General features: G+C 54.9%; 1 protein-coding gene across 2 annotated transcripts in view; it reads left to right on the forward strand.

Moving 5' to 3' along the window:
• Positions 1–16,407, forward strand: part of MGAT5B (alpha-1,6-mannosylglycoprotein 6-beta-N-acetylglucosaminyltransferase B) — a gene marked incomplete at both ends in the record, with an annotated part of 66,720 nt that extends 50,313 nt beyond the window's left edge. Inside the window, 8 exons of one of the 2 annotated variants that reach the window (XM_084273650.1) lie at positions 519–652; positions 1,347–1,483; positions 4,523–4,678; positions 5,564–5,710; positions 7,610–7,726; positions 14,260–14,334; positions 14,855–15,129; positions 16,209–16,407. In XM_084273650.1, the coding sequence (XP_084129776.1) occupies positions 519–652; positions 1,347–1,483; positions 4,523–4,678; positions 5,564–5,710; positions 7,610–7,726; positions 14,260–14,334; positions 14,855–15,129; positions 16,209–16,407 (1,240 nt within the window). The remainder of the gene's footprint in view (positions 1–518; positions 653–1,346; positions 1,484–4,522; positions 4,679–5,563; positions 5,711–7,609; positions 7,727–14,259; positions 14,335–14,854; positions 15,130–16,208) is intronic. The other variant, XM_084273651.1, reaches the window with a different exon arrangement.
• Between the last annotated feature and the right edge of the window lie 244 nt (positions 16,408–16,651).

Genomic DNA, 16,651 nt, shown 5'->3' on the forward strand with positions numbered 1-16,651 from the left:
TTGGCATCAAGACAAATGTCATTGTCCCCTGGTACACCACCAGCCAGGAAAAATATGTGATTTAATTTAGTGCTGATAGTCCTGCAATTTATTATGTTTTCTCCCATCTCTTCCACTACCCTACACGGTTTTATTAGAGAGAAAAATGACAAGCAGTGTTATTGCTTTGATTATAAATGCATTTGCTCTTGCATTCAGCTTGTTTTGCTCTTCCCTTGCTTGATGGTCCCTTTCTCCTCCTCAGTCTTGTGCTGGTAATGCCCGCCTCAGCATTCCTGGGATGTTGGGAAAAGCATTCACAGGTCTTCAGGAGATTCATCATTCTTGGAACCACGAGGGAGAGCGACGTCCAGCGATGGGAAACGGCTGGTTGTGGGTGGGAGCAGTGGGTGGGGGTGATCCTGGACCCTCTGCTTGGGGAGCCAGTGGAGGAACAAGGGCTGAGGACACCAGATGTCCCTGGCAGCAGGACTGTCTCAAAGCAGGGTCCCTGGAGTGTGACCTGTCTCCCCTGCCAGGTGCCGTGTGCGGGTCATCGATACCTTTGGGACGGAACCGGCATACAACCACGAGGAGTACGCCACGCTGCGCGGCTACCGCACCAACTGGGGCTACTGGAACCTCCAGCCCACCCAGTTCATGACTATGTTCCGTAAGTGGGGGGGACAGGGGCATGGTGGGGTGGTTTTGGGGGGCTCTGCAGGCCCCACAGACGTGGGTCTTGCCTCCTTCAGGAGGGGATGCTCGAGCGGTGCTGTCCCCCCCGGCTCTGCTCCTGTGTCCTTCCTGCCCACTGCCTGTACAGAGCCCACCAAGCTGGTCAGCCTGGGCTACAGGAGTGTTCTGGGCAGAGGGGCTCCTTCCTCCACAGTGGGTCACTGTGTCCAGCACAGCCAGGACCACGCACAGGGCTCAGCCAAGAGCTTCCAGCTCCTCTGATGGGAAGCACGGGGTAGTTTTGGTTGCAAAGCCTGGTTTGGTTTCAGATGGAGCTGTAAAGGGGAGAGGCAGCTCAGTGATTTGGCACAGAAGGGAGATGTGTTTGTCTGGAAGGAGCCCAGTGACCCTTTGGGGGAGCTGAGTACCTCCAAACATTGCTGTTCCTGGCTGGATAAAGCCCATTTGGCAGCCTTAAAAACACCTCACCTTTTAAACTGCTGGTCAGGGGGGCTGCAAAGCCTGTGTCTTCTGAGCTGCTTGGATGGGGGTTCATGCCAATTCTTCTCCAAGCTCCAGCATGGCTCTGGAGCCAGGCTTGTCCCAACCCCCACGCTGTGTCCTCCACCCCACCGAGCTCCCACAAAACATCTCTCCAGCCACGTGTCTTCTCCCCTTGGTGTCCACAGCTCACACCCCCGACAACTCCTTCATGGGCTTCGTGTCCGAGGAGCTCAACAAGACAGAGAGGCAGTTAATCAAGTCCAACAAAGTCAGCAGCATGGCAGTGGTGTATGGGAAGGAGGCCAGCATCTGGAAGGTGGGTGTCCTTGGGCAGCTGTTGGGCAGAGCTGTGAGGTAGCAGCAGCAGCATCTGGCTCTTCCCTGAGGTTTTTAAGGCACAGATCTCCCTGTGCTTGTAGAGAAACCTCCTTGCCCTGTTCATAAGGGGAAGCTGAGAACTGCTGCAGTGGTGGGACGTGTCCAGTGCCTCTCAGCAACCAGGGCAGAGGCTGGTGAGCCCCTGTCCCCCTGCTGTTTTGTCCAGGCAACGCCTCCTGCCAGCTGCCTGGTCAGACTGGGGCTTTCACTGCTGTGAAAGGTTTGTGTGTTCATTACAGGTTTCTGTGTTAATGATGATGGTTGCAGGTGACTTTCTGTGTTATGCTCAGGAAGGTTTGTCTCTGCTTCTCCAGAAGTGGGGCTGTGCTGCCCTCCTGTGCCCCCAAACCAGAGGGAGAGGGGTGGGCAGCACTGCAGGGCCTCTTGCTCCATCCCCAGTGGTGGCCAGTGCTGGTCCTTGCTGGGACCCCACACTCAGCCACGTTTGGTACATCCTGCCTGAGGCCACTGTAGCCCAGCAGACATGGGACAAACCCCTCCCTCCTCTTCCCCCAGCCACAAACTGCTCTTCCAGTGAGCAAAAAGCCCAACAATACCCCCAGCAACACCTTCCTTGTATCTCCTGTAGCAGCCAGGGGACGTGTGTACCCCCCCTCCCCTTATTCAGAGCTGACCAGCTGCTTTTCCTTCCAGGGCTTAAAAAAAAAGAGCTTTTTCTCACTGTCTCTTGATTTATTTCTATTTTTTTCCCTTTGTGCACCACCTGGGGCTGTTCCAGTTGCAGGTACTGTACCACACCAGCTGCTGCTGGGATTTACCTTGGCACATCTTCTTCCAAGAGAAAAGATTTTGCTGGAGTCAACTGTGCCCTGTCACAGGCTCAGCCCCCCCCCCCGAGCTGCTGGGATTGATGTGGGGTCCATACAGGCTGCATCCCTTCCCTATCCTCATCTTCCCTGATTTAGCAGCTCTGTCCTTACAGAGATGCCTGTGGTGGACCAGAATCCAGCCACACCATCTCCTGTTCACCTCCCATGGCTGAAAGCAAACCCACACACAGCATCTGTGTAGCTTGAGGGCTCCCTAAAAACCTACAGAAACCAGCTAAATCCCATTGTAGGGGAACTTTCCTATTTTGTTCTCTTTTTCTACCCTTCCCCCTCCCTTTCTGATGGAGAAGTTCCACCTGAGTTCAGTTAGGTTAATTTGCAAAGGCACTAAAGAGACTTTAAGCCTCAGAATAGACATTTTCCTCCACCTTCCATGCTAGGAATGTCTGCTCCTTGTAGCCAGAACTCACAAACAACATCATTTTCCCCCAAAACAGCATGTTTGGGGTAATTTATTATTGGCTCAAGGGGCTGGGGTTGATTCTTGCTCGTTGTTGTTCCTCAAGGCCAGGCTGGCCAGGCATTGCTTCGTGTCCCCCTGTCCCTTGTAACAAAGCAATGGGGAAGAAGAGATGTTCCTTTGAGGTCTAGGAAGGAAAAGAGCACCTATTTTCTGGAGCTGGGTGCTCATTTACACGCCTTTGCCAAGCACCATCTCCAGGACAGGATCTTTGTGACATTTAGAAACATTTGATTAAAGCTCCTTTCCTGTTATTTCTCATTTCCTTACCCCTCTGAACTCCTTTGCCTCTGGCTCACAACAGCAGCTGAAGTTTTAATAAGCTGGGAAATGCCATTTCCATCAGGCTGCTGCCCAGTTTCCAGGGCTCAAAGCAGCTTGTGGCTCTGGGATGGAGAGGATCTCCCATGCCAGCCCCTCTCCAAAACATGCAGGGGGACTTGGGGATTGGTTTCCCCCCAGTGAAGCTCAGTGATGCCTGGTGCTGCCCAGGGACTGTGAGCTGTGCTTTGCTCCCATCTCCCCAAGCCCTTTGCACGAGGGAATTGCTGTCAAAGCAGCGCTGATTTGGGTGGCACCATGGCCAGGATGGCACCCTGCAGCCTCACGCCACCAAAGCCACCAGTTTCTAGCCTTAGAGACATCCAGGGGTATGTGGCTGAGGACAGAAATGAAAGCTGTAAGGCAAGGAGTCTTCTCACATCAGAGAATCAGAGAATCCCAGACTGGTCAGGGTTGGAAGGGACCCCAAGGGTCACAGAGCTCCAACCCCCTGCCACAGGCAGGGACACCAACCTCCAGCCCTGGAGCTACACAAGGTTGCCCAGGGCCCCATCCAACCTGGCCTTGAACACCCCCAGGGATGGGGCACCCACCCCCTCTCTGGGCAGCCCCTTCCAGCCCCTCACCACTCTCTCTGCAAAGAACTTCCCCCTAATATCTCCTCTCCCCCTTCCCTCCTTCAGCTTCACTCCATCCCCCTTGTCCTGCCAGTCTCTGCCCTTTAACAAGCTGATTCCCCTCCTGTTCCTCTGCTCCCTTCAGGGAATGGAAGGCTGCAATGAGGTGCCCCAAATTCCCCCTTTATACCCCCTGTTCCCTCCCAGGATCTGCTCTTCCAGGGCCTATTGCAGCACCAGAGCAAGCTGAGAATCCAACAGCTGGTCCCTTCGTGGCTGAGCCAAGGGAAAAAGAGATGCAATGGGGCAATTGTTAAAATCACAGGTTTCTTCAGAGAGCAAAGGGAGGAAAGCCTCCAAGAGAAGAAAACTGATGACCCCCTGGATGTTTCCAGGCGGTAAAACAGGCTTAAACATGAGTAAGAAAATGCTGGGGACTTGTTACTTGGAATAAGAGGCCATTAGCAAGCTCTGGTCTTTGCAAACTTCCCTCTGAAGCTCCTGAAACCTTGAATTCAGCAGCTCCAGGGTGGAAGTGGAGGTGACAGGGAAGGCAGGGGTTCAAGGTGCTGGATCCTGCAGCCATCCAGGCTCACTGGGAGCCTGGGATGGTCCAGGACGTGTGTCCAAGGGATGCAGAGGGGAAGGTGTGGGTTTTGCTGTGCTGTGGGTTGGGCTGGAGCATCGTGGCTGCTCCAGGGCAGTGCTTTGAGGGTTAAATTTCCCCCCTAACTATTTTCTGGTGTGGTTCATGCCTCTGCCTTCCTCCCCAGGGCAAGGAGAAGTTCCTGGCCATCCTTAACAAGTACATGGAGATCCATGGCACTGTTTATTACGAGACACAGAGGCCACCCGAGGTCCCGGCGTTCGTGAAGAACCACGGGCTGCTCCCACAGCACGAGTTCCAGCAGCTGCTGAGGAAGGCAAAGGTGGGTGAGGGCCATCCAGGTGTCCCTGGGACCCTGTCCCCCATTAACCAGCTAGTAGTGGGGACTCAGTCACCTTGAGAAAGAAAACCCAACTAAAGGGAAAGGGGAAAGGGCGCTACCTGCACCCATCCTGGGCTTGCAGGCACTATCAGCAGGGGGTAATTAGCCAGGAGCCAAGCAGAGCACATCACTTCAAGTCAAGGTGTGTCTGATGAGCTTTTCCTTGCAGACCATCTGCAGGTGGAGCACAGAGTTTGCTGATTAATCTCTTTGTTGCTGAGTGGAGTAGGCTGGGGGTTGTTCATCTCCCAACAAATCCCAAATGGGATTCTTGGAGCGAGTGGGTGGGGTGCAGGCACATCCCAGGTGTCTTCAGCTGGGGCCTGGGGGATGTGCTGCTGGTTCTCCAGCCTGAATGGCTTTAGCAAACTGGTATTGCTCCATACAGACCCAGTAGGGTGGTTGTAGCCACCAATATTGCTCCATACAGACCCAGTAGGGTGGTTGTAGCCACCAATATTGCTCCATACAGACCCAGTAGGATGGTTGTAGCCACCATGAAGGAGCTTGAAGCTCCTGGAACACCTGTTGCTTTGGGGGAGTTTTTAGCACATTAAAGCTATGGGGTGTTGAAGCTGCCTGGAGAATCACAGAATCCCAGCCTGGTGTGGGTTGGAAGGGACCCCAAGGATCACAGAGCTCCAACCCCCATGCCACAGGCAGGGACACCAACCTCCAGGCCTGGAGCTACACAAGGTTGCCCAGAGCCCCATCCAACCTGCCCTTGGAAGCTCGGTGTGCAGAACCAGAGGAGCGGAGAGGGAAGCTGGGGTGTTACCTGGGAGACGCTCCCATGGGCTCAGCACCTGGGTTTCTCCCTTGCAGCTCTTCATTGGCTTTGGGTTCCCCTACGAAGGCCCGGCCCCGCTGGAGGCCATCGCCAACGGCTGCGTGTTCCTGCAGGCCCGATTCAGCCCCCCCCACAGCTCCCTCAACCACGAGTTCTTCCGCGGGAAGCCGACGTCCAGAGAGGTGAGGCTGGCTGGAGGCGAGGGGGTGGGCTGGATGGAGACACCCCCAGGGTTTTGGGCCAGCCCAGGGGTGAGCAGGGGCTGAATTGAGGGGTTTCTTTTAATTCTTTTGTGAGATTTCCTCCCAAAGCAGGAGTGTGGATACCTGCAGATGGGCTCCCTTCTCTCATCCTCGCATCATCTCCATCTAGATCCCTTCAATCACAGAATCCCAGACTGGTCTGGGTTGGGAGGGACCCCAAGGGTCACAGAGCTCCAACCCCCTGCCACAGGCAGGGACACCAACCTCCAGCCCTGGAGCTACACAAGGTTGCCCAGGGCCCCAGCCAACCTGGCCTTGAACACCCCCAGGGATGGGGCACCCACCCCCTCTCTGGGCAGCCTGTTCCAGCCCCTCACCACTCTCTCTGGAAAGAACTTCCCCCTAATATCTCCTCTAACCCTTCCCTCCTCCAGCTTCACTCCATCCCCCTTGTCCTGCCTTTATCTACCCTTCCCCGTTCATCCTTCTGTACAACCAGAGGGACACCAGGACCTCGGCAGTGTTGCAGGGGCACCAAACCCCTCCCAGGCCTGCCCATCACTTGGAATTCAATCTGAGTGAAGCAGGAACTCTTTAAAAGTTAAAGGGTTGAGAAAATTGCCTCTTTGATTATTAATGAAGTGGATAATGCAGTGCAATGCTCGCTCCCACTGAGAAGGGCTTTGTTGGGGGGCCGTGCGGCTCAGCCCTGCCACAGCCTGACTCGGTGGCAGCCATCACAGGGTGGGGAGCACTGGGCTGGCCTGGACCCCCCCATCTCTGCCCTGTGCACCCCCTTAAATAGCTCCTGGTGTTAGCACCCATCCTAGGTGGGTGCTGTGGTTGTTCTTCAGCCAGGAGGGCAGCTGGGGGGATGAGGGCTGTGAAATGCTCCAGGGTGTTGATATGCTGGATCAATCCAGAGGAGAAGGAAGGGATCAGTCTGGGGGGGAAGGAAGGGATCAGTCCAGGGGGGAAGGAAGGGATCAGTCCAGAGGAGAAGGAAGGGATCAGTCCAGAGGAGAAGGAAGGGATCAGTCCAGAGGAGAAGGAAGGGATCAGTCCAGAGGGGAAGGAAGGGATCAGTCTGGGGGGGAAGGAAGGGATCAGTCTGGGGGGGAAGGAAGGGATCAGTCTGAAGAGGAAGGAAGGGATCAGTCCAGAGGGGAAGGAAGGGATCAGTCCGGGGGGGAAGGAAGGGATCAATCCCTTGGTAAAAAAATGGGAAAGGACAGCAAGGCAGAAAATAAAACACAGGGTGGGTTTTCAGGCCCATCTGCAATGTTTTGCCTTGACCCCAGAACACCTCCTCTGCTCAGCATCCTCTTTTCCCTTCCCAAAAGCAGATCTGGTTTCTGGCTGCCTCACAGCACCATGGGGCTGAAACAAAAGAGGGAGATCCCCCAAAACTACCTGGTGTGAGGCAGGAGGCTGTGGGGTGCCTGTGTGGGGGGCTGCTTTTGGCAGCAGAATGATGCACCACTTGCTCCTGGCATTTGGTGATGATGGATTTTCTCTCCACCCTGTTTCTGGAGCTGGTAGATCTGTGAGGCACGATTCCTTCCAAAACCTCTGCTGGTTTGGACTATTTTTGCCACTCCAGACCCACAAACGGCTCAGGTTAAGGTTAAATTGTGCTGTGTTATGGAGATGGAGATATTCAGGGCTGCAGAGGTGATTTCAGTGGTGATGGGAACGGGGCATCCCAACCTCCCACTCAGCCTGGTGTCGGGGTGCAGCTGAAACCAGAGGGAACCTTTCTCCAGCACCTCTCTGTGCCCCTGCCTGCTGCTCCTCTCCCCTGTCATAGCTATGAGTGACAGACAGCAGCCCTTCCAGCAGGGACTGCAAAACCCAGCCCTCCCTGCTGTGTTTCAGGTGTCCTCCCAGCACCCCTATGCCGAAGACTTCATCGGGAAGCCGCATGTGTGGACTGTCGACTACAACAACTCTGAGGAGTTTGAAGCTGCTGTCAAAACCATCATGAGGACCCAGGTATGGCCCAGCAGTGGGATTTGCAGGGACAGCTGCTTGGTGCTCTCCCTTGTGACCATTAATCACTCTTGCTTCCCCTCTGGAATTGTTTTCAAGGCAGAAACCCTCCTCTCCTGCAGCTTCAGGGGAACGCAGCTCTCCCCTTGCTTTGGTACTGAGTGTTGTAGGTGTTTCCCCAGGGCAGAGCTGCACCTTTGAGGGATCCCCTGGGGATCCCAGGGCAGAGCCAGAGCAAGGGCAAGAATAAAGAAGAGGAGGTTTGGGAGCAGGAGCTTGTAGTTGCTGGAGATACACAGCAGTGCTGGAACCTGGAGTGAAGCAAAGAGAAACCCAGAGAGCATCTGCCTGCAAGTGCACAGAGAGCTACAGACCTCTGAGCCTGCTGCTCCCCCATTTCACTGCTGATGGGCATCGTTTGGATGGAGAAAATCAATAGGAATAGCTCCAGGAGTTGTCTCTGAAGGATGAAGGGATGTAAGGAAGGGGGTGGGGATGTGGGGACCCCCCCTTGGGACGGCAGTGCTCCCGCTGAGCCCGCCCTGGAAATGTGCTCTCATGAATATTTACCTCCTGCCCTGGAGCAGGAGCCTTTCAAGTTATCCACATTACTAAAGTCAATTTTCCTGGAGGGGAGCAAAGTGCTGATCTCCATTTTGCTGGCAATTTGCTCTGCCTGGGATGAGCCAGCCCCTCGTGAGGACAAATGATGATGCCCTGTGAACGTGGGGCTCTGCACTGGGCTGGGGGGGGACTGGGTGTCATGGTGCTGGGTAGGATTTTGGAGGGGGTATGCTGTCATCTTTGCTTTCCCCATGTTAGAGGCTGCAGAGGTGGGTGTGTGTGGCAGTCTGGGGACTTCACTCAGCTGGTGGAGCTGTGCCAGGGTCTCACTCCTTACCCTGGGTGGTGGTGATGGCTCTGCACCTCGTGCTGATTTTCTCTGTGAGTTTGCAAAGGCCAAACAAACTCTTCTTACCAAAACAGTTGTTGCTTTGCAGATTCATTCCAGTATCTCAATTAAAATTAAATTAAAAATCATGACATCCCTGCTGCTGTGCTGCCAGGCCAGCTGTTGGTACTTGACCCTCCACCATCTGGACTGGAGACATGGCCCTGAAGTGAAGGTGATGCCGTGGGTGGGCATCTGGGAGCTGCTGGTCTGTGCTTCAGGAGAGTGAAGGAACTGTTTGGGTTTTCCAGAAAGGAGGAAGGGAATTGGGAAGCCTGATGCTGCCAGGCTGTTAAAAGAATTAATGAATGATGGGGGAATTAAGTGCAGGGAAAGGGCTCTCTGGCTCCCCTTGCACTGAGATGTCCCCTGGTTGTGCACCAGGCCAGTTCAGATGTTTAATGATGTTCTCTGGTTAAAAACAAAAGGAGGAGAAAGGATTTTAGGGAAGGAGTTGAAGGTGGGATGGGCACTGGGCAGGAGGAGCCGGAGCCCGTGTTGGGTTCTGCTCTTTACAGCAGCAGGTGCTCACCAGGAGCGTGCTGCTGGCACGTGGAGCCCCTCTCTGCCCAGAGACAAGGAGCTCTCCCCTCTCTGCTCCTCTCCCCATCCCCACTCTTCACAGCAGTGCAGGTGCTGCATGGTCACAGCACGTTCCCACCTCCCTCCCTTCACAGGATCCCAGACTCACAGGGGTGGGAAGGGACCTCCAGAGCCCATGGGGTCCAACCCCCTGCCAGAGCAGGGTCCCTGGGACAGGTCACACAGGGCGGTGTCCAGATGGGGCTGGAATCTCTCCAGAGAAGGAGACTCCACACCCCCTGGGCAGCCTGTCCCAGGGCTCTATCTCTTAATGAACATCCCTGCAGTTGCTCCCAGCTGATGGAGGGCAGGGGAAGCAGAGCTACAAGGGTGTCTGCAATGCCAGCACGGTGTGTGGGCAGCTGCTGGGGGGACAGGCAGCCATGGCCAGGCATCCCAGGGCAGCTGTTCCCTGTTTTCCATCCCAGCATTGAGCTGGGTAAACTCTGTCTCCTCTGGGACCACAGGGCAGCTAAAGCTGCCACCCATCTCTGCAGGACCAGGGACCTGAGGTCCCCTCACATGAAGCATCCCACCTTGCACTGCTGAGAGGTCCAAGTCCTCAATTTGCCTCCAAGGAACAAAACCAGGCGCTGGGGTCTCGTTGCTTGGAGAACACAGAGTCACTTTGGAGAGCAGTTATTCCTTCCCAGCACGCTGGGTTAATCCCACAACTCACATCCCTGGGGGTTTTTTAACAGATATTGTATAAATCCTCCTGAAGCAGAGCAGGGAGTGACTGTGAATAACTTAAAGCAAGAGGGGGGTCATTTTTTTTCTCCTCTTTTGCTTTTGCATGGAAAGCTCTGCTTTATTATAAAAGTCTTGTCGAAGCAATTAAGCCTAAAAATTGACCTACCTTACAGGTCTAAAAGCCTTATTATGGGCTTTGGCTTCAAGAATCCCTTGGTATCTTGTCTTTAAAATACTGTTTGTCACAGCAGGGATTGAAAACAAGGGCATTAGCAGGAGGAGGTGGCTGGGCCCTTCAGGGTTGCTCTTCCCAGGCAGGTACTGGAGCTTGGAGAAATTTCCCTGACTCTCTTCTCTTTCACCCTGAAGGCAAAATGGGATGTTTTGTTATCAGAGTATTTAACAAATTTGTCTGTGTTTCAGAATAACTGCCATCAATTTCTTTTTTTTCCCACTCTGAACGTTTTATTTCAGCTTTACTGGAGTCAGATGATTCAGTTTAGTTCCCTGTTTGCCTGTGTTTGTTTGAAGAGACTTTGTGGGTTTAATGAAGGGAAGGCTTGTGTCTGAAATTCCATGTTTCCCTTTGCTTCCCCAAGCTAAACAGACCTGGAACACGGTGTTTTCCCCCTTCTTGGTGGGTGGAAACATTGGAAAATGAAGTGTGACCTGAACCAGATGAATTTTCTCTTTGGTTTTGTTGGTTTATGACTGAAAATTCCCTTATCCCACAGCTTTGGGTTTGCATTACCAGGCAAAACTCAGCAAAACCTCTTTGGGGATGCTGTGGGAGGATGTTGTGGAAGCTGTGAGATGTCTCCTTGGCTCTGCCATCAGGTTTTTGTGATGGCAGCTGTGTCACACAGGGTGCTGGGGACTGGGAACCAGGGTGCTGGGACCTTGTGCAGCCCTGCCCTGGCTTCAGATGGGCTGGCAGAGCTTTCTTTGGTGTGTTTGGAGCTGGAAGGTCCTCTGGCAGGGCTGGCTGCTGTATTTGTGCAAGGAAGAGAGTTGGGATGCAGCCAGCATCCTTCACCAACCTAGATTAGCTTGAAAGAAACCTCCTCCTCCTGGAAAGAGACCTGAACAGTGGCTTGGGTTTGAAATGTGGGGTATTTTTCCCCAAGAAAAGCCTCTCTGCTCCCCTGCCTTGTCCTTTCAGAGGTGGCATCTGCTCCAGGTCACCCTGCACCTGCTGGGGAAGGGTTTTGGTGAGCCCTGCCCCTGCCGTTCATCCCCCCCTCGGGGCAGTTTTGGGTTCCCCTGATGGTTCACATCCCTGACCTGTTTAAAAGGAAACCTGAAATCACAGAAGCACCAAACTCTCCTCCCCCAGAGATCAAATCCCAGCACAGGCATGTGGGGCCAAGAGACCAACTGCATCCTGGTGGGAAGAGCGATGCCAGGAGGATTGTCCCAGTGATGGACTGCAGCCCTTAGCCAGAGGTCAGAGGCTGCAGGAGGAGGAGGAGAGGCTGCAGACACCACCATCTCCTCAGCCTTCAGCTTTCCCCTACTGTCAGAAACAGCCCTCACACACACAATTTAATAGACCCAATATTCTGGTGTGGTGAAGGGAGAAGGCTTCATTATATTAAAGTCAAACATACAGGAATATAGTGGAAAATTATACATTTCAGCCTATGCTTGAAAGGGTGGCATATTAAACATCACAGGGAAAATAGCTGGTTAAAGTGTTCCCAGCCTGCTGCTACGTGCCAGCAGAGAATTGCTTTATTTTTCTACTTATTTGTCTGATGAAGTTTGGATATTTATTTATTTTTCTCTCTTTCTTTCTTTCCCTGTTAGATGAGGGAGGGTTATTTCTTTCCTCAGCGCTGGGATTCCTGCCAAGGGCTGTAAAACCAGGGCTCTAGTGATGATATCCCCATGGGGTACCAGTAACTCCCCATTTGGCTGATGGAGAGCACTGGGACCAGAGAGCTCTGGCTCTGTTCCTGGGGGAAGGTTCATGGTCACTGCCCCCCTCTGCCCTCCTCCTTCCTGTGCTGTCCCATGTATGGCTCTGCTGGGCAGTGGGATGCACTGGTCCCCACCTTGGAGCCCCTCTCCTCCCTCCTGGGTCTCCAGGGAGAGCCTGAGCTGCTGGTGCAGGGAGCAGCATTAAGGATGTGGCTGTCAAGAGGAGGCCAAGCCTGTCAGGTTTTAATTAAACAATTATCTTCCTGAAATTGGCATTTTCTATCAGTCCTGGGTACACGAGCTGAATCCTAACGAGGCCAGGAGAGGGGAGCAGGGGGGCAGCGAGAGCCTTTGGGGGAGCCCCTGGGAGGGGAAGGGGACACAGGGGGGTGTGGGGGCTTGGTGGAGTGGGGGCTGCAGCCTCCTGCTGCCCTTGGACCCGACCCAGGAGCCTGTGGGCTGGGGGCTGGCTCTGTCCCACAGCATCACCTCTGGGTACGTGGCAGCTGCGGTGGGGTTTGCTGCCTCTGCTCTGCTATGGATGCACCACGTCCCACGGCAGCATTTTGGGGGGGAAAAAGGTTGTTTTACAGAATTACATCAGTCTGGTGTGAGGAAAAGCCCCCTCAGTGTGGCCTAAGATGGGACTGAGCACTGGTGATACTGGGCGAGGGGTGGTTTGTCTCCCTGGGGTGGGTGCTGGGCAGCACCCAGCCCCGCTCAGGCTCTGTGCAGCTGAGATGGGGGGGTGGGGGGGTGGTGTGGTGTTGCTTTTCAGAGGGCTCTGCCCCACTTACCTGAGTGCCCATCAGCAGCTGGGAGGCAGGATCAGTGCCTGTCATCGTGTCAGCCCTGATTAGCGTGCACCTCTGTAATTAGCTGGAGCTGCTGTGATTTCCAGCCCTGCTGAGATCTCGGGTGGGATATTTATGGCAGGGAGATGCTTAGAGGGATCTTCTCAGCAGCCTGAGCCTTTGAGCTTGGGCTTGACAGGTGCTTCAAAAGGAGGTAGTTATTTTGGAGGTGCAGAGCTCAGAAAACAGCAGAAACTCTGTTTTCCAGATGGATTATCTTTGAGGGGGGTTCCTTATAATCCTTCTTTTGCATGAAGCTCTGCAGAGATGCATGGTGAGGGAAAGGGGAGGGGGGGCGGGTTGTCCCCCCAGAACCAGCCCCTTTCATGCACTGATGCCCTGTGGCTCATCTAACACCTCTCTGGGAATACAAGGGAGTGTGGAAAAACCTGTCTTCCCAGGGCAGAAAGTTCCTTAACAAGTAGTTTGTCCCAGGGGGAAGGGATACATCAGTGATGCTGTGCTGGTGGTGATGCTCTTCCCATGGATGGGGGGGTCACTGTGGACCCAGGGCAATGGCTGTGCACTGGTCTTACTGGAGGGCAGCGAGCCCTGGAACCCCCAGAGCTGCTGTGCTGGGGCTGTGCTCACCTGGGGGTGCTGCTGTGGGCAGGAGGGGGGGACTGAGGACAGGGAGATGTGATGTTGGGAAGTGTACAGGCAGAAGGCTCCTGAAGCCTGTCAGTGTTTCATAACCTGTTCTAAAAATACACCCGTGGTTAAACACTGTACAAACAGCAGGTACCACCCTGGGGAGCACCAACCTTCGCTCCATCCTGGGGCACCACTGGGTGCTGCCTGCCCACCCTGTACCAGCCTGTGCTGGGGGCAGTGGGGGGCAGTGACCCTCAGGGGCTGGGAGACCCCCAGCTTCCACCCCATCACAGCACCCAGGGCACAAACCCTCAGAGAAGTGATAGGGGCACTTTTTATCCCCCCATATTGTGCAGAGCCAGGCCCAGCCCCAGTGTTTCTCCAGCTGGGGCAGCGAAGCCTGGACCGTGCTCTTCCTCTCTGGACTGGGCAGAGCTGTGCCCAGGGGTAGAGGAACAGGGGATGCTAAACCAGACCCTGGGGTGCTCATGCTCTGGATTAGTTTGGCATCTTTACCAGTCCTAACTCCTCCCTCATCTTTTAAATTACCCCCCTCCCCTTGCCCACAGTGGTGGGAGGTTTCTTGGGCTGAAACAGTTCCAGCTGGGGTTGGAGGTGACCTGTTAGATGACAACTGATTTTGTTCTGCAACTTGCCAAAAATGAAGAGAAATGAGGCTAAAATGGAACAGGGTGAATGATTGTCCCCAGTGGATGGGTCAAACCCCAACGAATCCTTCCTCCTCTTCCTCTCAAGTGCTTTATGGCTTCTGAAGTGTTTCCAGTCCTTGTTTTCTGCCCTGCTTGCTTTGGTGGACAAGCACAAGCCATGGGTGGGTGGGGAGAGTCGTGGCACAGGGCACTGCTGTCCCAAGCCTGGAGTGGCATGGTAAGGCTGTCCCCACTTGCTGCCTGCTCTCTGCTCTTCCCCCTTGACAGGTGGACCCTTACCTGCCTTATGAGTACACCTGTGAGGGGATGCTGGAGCGGATCCACGCCTACATTCAGCACCAGGTTGGGAAGCATCCCTCTTCTCCCCTGGGTCCATCCCTGTTCTCCCTTGGGTACCATCCCTGTTCTCCCTTGGGTACCATCCCTGTTCTCCCTTGAGTACCATCCCTGTTCTCCTTTGGGTGCCATCCCTGTTCTCCCCTGAGTCTGTCCCTCTTTCCCTAGGCAAAACAAGCTGCTGGTCCCATGCAGGTCCCCAGCAAGGGACCCCCAGGTCCCAGCCCTGTGCAGCCAGTGGCCGAATCACAGAGAGCACCAGGAGATGGGGCCTGGGGAGATCTGTTGTGAATCAGAGATGCTGGAGGGGTGGCAGAGGGTGACTGGGGCTGGGTCAAGGCATCTCTGCTGCAGAGAATGAGGCAGCACTGGGAGAAGAACAGGTGGCTGGTGCCTCCCACAGCAGGCAACACCACCCATGCCCCATGTCCCACGCATCCATGTCCCACCATCAGCCTCCCTTCCCTGTGTCCAAGGTCTCACCCTGTCCCTTCAGGCACTGACCTGTTGTCTGCTCTCTCACCAGGATTTCTGCACCACGTTGTCTCCTCCTCTGCCTCCCAAGGCCAAGAGTCCAGCTATGCAAAGCCCTCCAAGCCCGCTGGCCCTGTCCCCCAACGCCACCCACCTGGTGTGGTCCCCCAGTGCCAGCCGGGACCCCCACGCCTGGCCCCCAGTGGGTTCCCTGCAGGTCTGGGTGTCAGAGACTCGTCACTCCTGCACTGAGACGTGCCGTCAGCACGGGCTGGTCTGTGAGCCCACCTTCTTCAGGTTCCTCAACAAGGAGGAGGTGTTTCTCCAGTAAGTATTGACCTTCCTGGTGCGGGGCTGCTCGAGGCCACCAGCCACCTGCTACCTGCTCCCACAAGGACCCATTTTCCCCATGTCCTCCCTCCCTAAACCCCACTGAGGTGCCTTCGTGCCCAAGGCAGTGTAGGCAAGGTGCTCTCTGCAAAGCAGCCCGTTGCTTGCACGTCTTGGCCTTGCCCATCTTCATGCTTCAGAAGGCAACAGCAGCCTTTCCAGGCACGTTTCCACCTCTCTCCCACCCCGTTCCTCTCCACCTCCTCCATGTTCTCTCCCTTTCTCTCTTTTTTAATGTCTTTCTCTATAAAACTGCATTTTGAACACACAGCAGTGAAGTTTTAATGGAGTATAAATCTGTCACCGGGCTCCGTGCTGCTCTGTGGGCAATTAAAATGTGAGCATTGCCATTGCTGTCACGCTGGTCAGGCTGGTGCTGGGACTCCCACTGGCATTTTTAGATGATAAATTAGAGCTGGGGCTTGGATCTCACTTTTTCCCTTCCATGCACCCCCCTCTCCAGACCTTAAAACTCACCAGTTGCAAGGGGTTGGTGGGAGGGTGCTGCTGGTGCTGCTGATGTGGGCACAGGCGGGAGGAGAGGGATGCTGAGATCCACGCTGGGTGTTTCTGCTTCTCCTCGGGGTGTTTGCTGCTGGCTACCCCTGTTTTTCTGGCTAATTCCAGCTAGCAGGGGATGTGTGGGCGTCCACTGAACTCATGTGCCCTTCCAGGGATGGTGTCCATGAAGAGTGGACAGACCTTGTTGGTCAGCAGGAGCACGGAAAAGATCTGGGTGGATCTTTGCGTGTGGTTTCCTCAGCCACCCATAGCTCACCTGGGGGTTGGGGTGTCCCTGGGCTGCAGGGCTGAGTTGGAAGGGTCACCCCTTCCTGCATGGTGCATTGGGCTGGTGATGGGCACTCACATCTAGCCAAGTGCTCACAGTTCCCGCTGCAACCAGCAACGATCTGCCCAACGCTTCAAGGAGCGTCTCTAAGAAGGACAGGGCAGCACCCTTCAGTGAAAGCCCAGTGACACCCCCCTGAGCTGACCCACCTTGGTCTTGTTCCCAGGCTCAGCATCACCTGCGACAGCACCGAGTACGAGATGAACCATCTCTACCCCGCGGTGGCCGAGAAGGTCCACGAGTGCTACCTCCAGAAGGAGCCGCTGCTCTTCAGCTGCGCCGGCTACAACACCAAGTACCGGCGCCTCTGCCCCTGCCGTGACTATCGCAAAGGACAAGTGGCCCTGTGCAGGGACTGCTTGTGACCTGGTGTGTGTGTGTGTCCCCAGCCTGACTGCGGCCACGCGACGTGCAGCCGGTGGCTTTTTCTCAGAGCTGCTGCCATAGTCGAGGGAGGCGGGACAGGTCCCTCCTGGTGGGTGAGCCGGAGGGTGTCAGACACTCTGGGGGTTGTTTTGTCCACCAGTCAACTGTGAGTCACCATGTCCTGACCTTTGGTTTCATTCTCTTCTTGAGGAGCATCATCCGACCGCATCCGAAGCCACCTGG

Source organism: Gallinula chloropus, assembly GCF_964237585.1.
Source record: "Gallinula chloropus genome assembly, chromosome: 20".
In the NCBI taxonomy this organism is placed as follows: domain Eukaryota; kingdom Metazoa; phylum Chordata; class Aves; order Gruiformes; family Rallidae; genus Gallinula; species Gallinula chloropus.